We start from the raw sequence: 6,592 nt of genomic DNA on the forward strand, positions 1-6,592 counted from the left end.
TTTATTTGTTACTGTTCACATTAAAAAAAAAAAAAAAAAGAAAAAAAAAACCTGCAAAATATAGAAATATCGTCACAACTAATGGTAGTATTAACCCTTATCCGGTTAACCATAATCAAAATATTTTGTATCTCCTAAAACTAAAGCAATCCTATTATTTATTTTGCTTGCTTGATTTGTTTTATTTTTTTTATGAAACAGTTAAGAAACAATACTTTGTTTTACTTTATTTAAAATTTTTTTAAAAAACAAAGATTTTTTAACAAACTTTAAAGTATTTATTTTTTAAATTTTTTTCTTATTGTTCTACTTTCTAACACATGAATAAAATGTTGTATGGTATTTAGAATAAAATTCTACAATGAAGTTGATTACATGTTTAAGACAACATGGTAGACCACTTAAAGCAAAAGCAGCGTGAGAATCTTATAGCGTATACTTATTTACAGATTCGCGCATTGGAATTACTTAAACGTTACCGCACTATTAGCAATATAGTTAAGCAATAAGTTTAACAATCGTACAAGGAAGCTGCGTATTCACAAAAGTTGTTTTTTTTTATTTCTAAGTGGACTATTATGTTGTTGTCAATTTTTTAGTTTATTTAAAAATAAAAAATATATAATTTTTTTATCAAACTATTAATCTAATATAATTTACTTTTCTCCGAAGAGAGATTTCACAAATTATATATGTATATATGTATAATTTATATTATTATATTAATATATATATATACACATACATATATATATATATATATATATATATATGTATATATATATACGTATATATATTATTCCAAAATAAAAAAAAAAAACATTCTTTATATTATATTAGAATAGGTTATCCGGATGAGCGTTCAAATATCAACATTTAAGGCGGCAACAATGTAATGTAACACGAGCATTTGCTAGTCAGCAGAGTGTAACACGTGCTTCAATTCAATTGAAGCTAATCGGTTTTTTTCGCAAATCAAAAATTAAAAATCGAAACACTGTCAAACCAAGCGTTCGTCGTAACGTCCTTATATTATACAAGTTCAAGTTTCGAATTGCTCAATTCAAATTGCTCGATTCGACGGAGTTGCGATTTTTGTCAGTTGCTGCGCCTTCACATGATTTAAAATAATAAATCGAGGTAAGGGAAAGTGTCGCGAGATGCCTATCACGGGCGTTTATCACGACAATAAAAACAGCGCGTTTTTATATTAATGACACTTAAAGCGCGTTTATCAATGCTTTACTTTCAACACAAATGATATTGATCTCTCGGTGTGCATGAATATATAATTGTCTGAAATTATTCTTTTTTGAATACTCTCCTAAAATTGTATTACATTTTTTGTTTTTTTTTTTTTTTAATAAGTGGTCGCTAAGAAATCTCCTGTTCATATTTATTGGATCCCACAGAATAATGGTCGTCGAAGAGCACGTAGCTCAGAATAAAATTTTCCGTAAATTTTTCTGCTGCGACGGCTGCACGCGCGAGTTGTAAAAGTAAACCGATGTGACAGACGATGCGAGTCGAAAGCGAACGAGAAAGCGTCTCGTCGCGATCGCGAAAAGACGCTGAGATACACGTCATACGTACATTACGGGCTTCGTGGAAACAGCGTCCGCTTGTCTGCTACACGCCAGCGAGGAGTGTGGTTTTCGCGTACTTCTAGCGCGCTTTTGAATTCCAATTCGCTGCGAATCGCGCTCCTCTCCCAAAAATTATTTCCATCGATGGTCCTCAATCTTCCAGCTGCCGCTCTCTCTTCGGAGAAATCCGAATCGGAATCCGAACCGGATGATTCTTTTTTTTTTTTTTTTTCAAAGAGAATTTAGACCGTTCTCGAGAAACCGTTACACTAACACCAAAGAAATTTCAGTTTGTAAAGATGTTCTTCATCTTCTCCTTCATTTGAAGAAAATTTGATCTTCTTTCGACCAATCCTCCTCCAAAATTGCTTTTACGTGTCCTAGGAGAGAAATCAAACCTCGTGGGAATGATTTCTCCCTTACAAAGATGTTAGACTTTTCTCTATGTGAAAGCAACTTCTTGGAAATTATTCCATCTTCTTTGATCTATTTCTTGTCTACAATGGAGAGAGTTGCTATCTTCTCTCTTCTAAAAAAAGTTTGCAACTTCTTTTTCAGATTGTTCTCTTTTCTTCTTAATAATTTTCTAATTATTTATTTTCTTTTTTTTTTTGTGTGTGTATTGAATATATTGAAATCTTCTCTCTCTCGAGATGGTTTTTTTTTTTTAGGTTTTTGAGATAATTTCAAAAGCGCGATATCTCTTTTAACAAAAAAAAACAAATCGCGCGTTTGGTTCTTCGTAAAGCATACGGATTTTCAAGATTCGTGATATGTATGTGCACTGGAGATCTCCGAAGTATTCGCAAGGAATGAAAACATACAAAAATGACGATCAGCTTCGTTGTGACGTTTCTTCCGACGTATTGTTGAATTTTACTCACAGAGTTTCACGTCTGATCCACAACTTGATGACAACTGCCGGGACAACATCGGCGTCGACTAAACAACACTTCGCCGTTTAAAAAAAAAAAAAAAAAAAAACTCCCCATACCCACATATTTAGATAGAAAGATTCCGTGAGCATTACGTTGAAGAGTACACGCGATCCTAATTGAACTTATTAGCAGACCCTAGCAGACGGAGAATCGCAGAATGTTCTGATGGTTTTCCTATTGTCTGTCACGGCGAGTAATCGCGAGCAAGCACTTAAATGACGCACTTTCTTAAATTCTTTTAATTCTTCTTAAAGTGTACCCGTCGTCAGGCGATCTCGCTGGCGCGTGCGTTGTTCGTCGTCTCTCATCCGCCGAGCCGGCGGATGGGCCCGCCGCATCAGTAGGGCCAGAAAGTGGGCAATGGGGGCGGAGGGGGTGGTGGGACGGTCGGGTAGAGCGTTGGAGTGGCTATCAGGAGACAAGTAGGCGGCGGGAGAGGTGGCGGTACGGGCGGTGGTGGCGGCGGTAGGACCGGGGACAGTGTTATCGCGGCGGCTGCGGGGTGCAGGGCCGTGCCCGCCGTCGCGGGGGCACACAACGGGTGCAGGGCGGCGAGAGAGGGGCGCTGGCACTGACGCTGACGCTGCTGGCCCTGTACCTCGCCGTTCTATTCCGAGTCCTGCTGCATTTTGACGTGGCCATTACCGGCGGAATTGCTCGACGCGCTGCCGCTGCTGGGCGGGAAGCTCGTGGGTATGGTGCGCGATGACGAGAAACATAGCTTCATGATATAGGGAAATTTGCCATCTGTGAAACATACACGTTGTAATATATCTCACTGTCTGAACTCGCGAAGGGACCCACACACAAAAAGTCGATTCGAGGTAGGATTGCGAGCAGAATTTCTTCTTACATTTCAAAATTCGCGTGGCAAATCTTACAAGATATATAACTATATACAGGGTGTCCCAGAAAGAAAAAAAAAAGATCTGCGCTAATTGGCCTGATTTACTCAATAATTACTCCTTTATTATAAATAATAGAAAAAAATGGTTCAGGACTTTTCGACTCAGTTTTACTCCTTCTACCTGCCTACGAGAGATTGTACGGCAATTCTGGGACACCCTGTATATTTGCGAATAAAAAAATCAATTGAAGCGAAATGATTTTGAAAAGATACATGTCGTCGCAAAGATATGTACATGTCTCAACTTTATTCCGCGAGCAATGTGTTAGAAATTATTGAATTTTCAACATTTAAAACAAAAACCAGAATAATTCTTTTGCGATATAAGAGAGAAGAATCTCGTAAACTCGGATAAGAGGGAAGTGAAAAATCCCGAGCTGCAATTGTGTACGAGCGAGAGCGAATAAAGTCCCGCGGTCAATCGCGGGAATATCATAATCCTATAAAATCCCCCCCCTTCCCCCCCCAGAATCGCACTACTATTTCCCGATGAAACGCCGCTCGAGAGAAATTCCAAGTTTTACGATCATATTCGATATACTTACTGCTGTTTTCGAGTGCTGTGTGATTGCACTCCATGATAGCGGCCACCGCGACACCGACGCTGCTAAACTCGATCAGGCCGGACGACGATCGTTCGGATTTAAGTGGAAACAGCTTAACCGTCGTGGGCGCTTCGATGCCGCGCTCTACAAACACACGATTCACTGTCTCCTCGGTCAGATCAGGCGGGGTGTTGAAGAAATGGACTATCTTTGACGGTGGTTGTATCCTGTTCTTATTGGCCATTGCGGGATTCAAAAATCTATAAAATTACAAGGTTGCACAGATTTTTTCTTAGATTATTCACAGCTTTCCTCCAATAAAATATGCTTTTACGATGTTTTATCATCTGTTTTCGTCATTCTATTTGTTTTTACATTAGATGGCCGGGAGAAAGATTTTATCTAATTTCATATACATGTGTTTTTTTCGTGATTTACGTATAATTTACCCACACAGAACAAAAATCTCCATTAGACGTCTGTTAGACGTCGACAGCTCCATGCGACATCTAACAGATAATCTAATGGATGTCTGTGTGGGTATAGTTTGATGTAAAATTTATCATTTGTTCGTAAATTTCTTTTGTTCTACAATTATCACTTGTATATGCCACATATATTTTGTAATATTGTAAAAGAACTAATCTAGAGATTTTAGAATATTTTTATATGATATGATATATTCTATGCTTTGTGTGTTGATAAAATATAAATAAAAAAATTGTACAGAAAAATAGCTCCAAAAATTAAAATAGAAACGCAGATATGGCTGTTGAAGCAAAGACACGGATGTTGTTTTTTAAGAGTGTGTTGTTTATTTAAATGATGTGTATAATAATGTATAAACGTTTCGACCCTTGTTTTGGGTCTTCATCAATATTCTAAAAATATATATGCACGTTGATCGAATAGAAGATATGTAGATAAATAAAGATAAAAATAAAAATTAAATAATGGTGAAAATAAAAATTAAACAACCGCATTTGTACGTCACTGTAAGGATGCGGTTGTTTGTTCCTACTGCCAATTTTGTTCGTCATCCTTCCAAACATCATAATTTTTTGTAAGTTTTTTTTAAACTGCTGCTACATTTTTATTTTTATCTTTATTTATCTATGTATCTTCTATTCGATCAACGTGCATATATATTTTTAGAATATTGATAAAGACCCAAAACAAGGGTCGAAACGTTTATACACATCATTATACACATCATTTATAAATAAACAACACACTCTTACACAACAACATCCGTGTATTTGCTTCAACAGCAATATCTGCGTTCCTATTCTAAATAAAAAAAACACACACACGTCAGAAGTCGCATAATCCATGTATAAATCTAACGCGCGATCTGTTATCAAAAAATACTATTTGTGCAAAATAAAACTATTTCCATCGTATCGTAACACAAGCGGTGTGATATTGAAGAAAACTCATCCCACACCGGAAGGAATAGTCGCAATGCTGCTTTTTATTTTCGGTCTTGTCTAAAGTTGACACCGCACTTTGATGAAGCCTCAGGGGGAATGTGTTTGTTGTCCTCGGCATGAAAAATTGTTCTCTTTCTCGTCTTGCCGCGCAATACGATATCTTATTCTCGACAAAAATGTCAACGGCTTACATCTTGGTTCCTCAATTATGTGAACGAAAGCGGATTTCCGCGCGGAAGAGAGACGCGCAGCAGTTTGTCTTTCCGCGCGAGCTTTGGGAAACTTCCTGTGATTAACTTCCCGCAATCAGAACTCGTTCTCTCCCTTTCTTACTCTCTCGCGCGCGCGCGCGCGCGCGCGCAAGATGGGGCTCGTTCCCTGCGGGCGATTAAGTTTTTCGTCAAAGTAACACGCTCGCTTTCTCGGAGATTCTCGGTGCGTTTTTTATTATCTCTTAAAAACAGGTATATCACGGTAACCATCGTATCTCGTCGCTTTGTTAAATTATTCGCTTTGCTGAATCATTCAATCTACCGCGAAACTCGCTTAAAGCGAAATTTTATATCGTCTCTCTTCGTATTATGTTAAATAAACGAAACGTTGTGAATGAAAGAAATGCCAATGTAATAAGTCGAAAGAAGAACACGGAGAAAAAGTTTCAAAAGAGTTTCAAACTCTTCCAACCAAAATGGACTAATTACATTTGATTCGTTTATATTCGTTTATATTCGCGACATGCGACACTATCGTATATCGAGAATGATAATATTCTTAAAACAAGAAAGCATTTTCTCTATATAGGTTTATAATGTAATAAATACGTATAAGTTTTATTATTATATTTATAACTACGTAAAGTTATGTATTTTAATTTTCAACGCGCTCCGTGTACACCGAAAAAATTATATTCTCGTAAGTAGAAGATCTTATACTTAAAAAATCTTCTTCAAGATTTTAGATGATATTCTTCTGAAAAATTAAGAATATATTCTTTATTTAAGAATATAGTCTTTTTCGATAGTGAGATATGTTTTTTTTTTTAATAATTAAAAATAATATAAGTGTTAAATAATATAAGTGTTAAAATTATTATTATACTGTATTAGTTTACATTTCATTATAAAAATAATAATTAAAAAGAATATAAATATAAATATAGATCATTAAAAATAAAAAATTAAAC

General features: G+C 36.1%; 1 protein-coding gene across 1 annotated transcript in view; it reads right to left on the reverse strand.

Annotated features, from left to right (window-relative positions):
• Positions 1 to 3,095: 3,095 nt before the first annotated feature.
• LOC109854769 (heterogeneous nuclear ribonucleoprotein L) overlaps positions 3,096 to 6,592 on the reverse strand; it is a 186,729-nt gene continuing 183,232 nt past the window's right edge. Inside the window, exons 9-10 of the mRNA XM_020428193.1 lie at positions 3,977 to 4,236; positions 3,096 to 3,271 (exon numbers count right to left, since the gene is read on the reverse strand). Coding sequence (XP_020283782.1) covers positions 3,132 to 3,271; positions 3,977 to 4,236 — 400 coding nt within the window. The 3' untranslated portion in view covers positions 3,096 to 3,131. The remainder of the gene's footprint in view (positions 3,272 to 3,976; positions 4,237 to 6,592) is intronic.

This window comes from Pseudomyrmex gracilis, unplaced genomic scaffold, assembly GCF_002006095.1.
Source record: "Pseudomyrmex gracilis isolate BER0280 unplaced genomic scaffold, ASM200609v1 scaffold_73, whole genome shotgun sequence".
Classification (NCBI taxonomy): Eukaryota; Metazoa; Arthropoda; class Insecta; order Hymenoptera; family Formicidae; genus Pseudomyrmex; species Pseudomyrmex gracilis.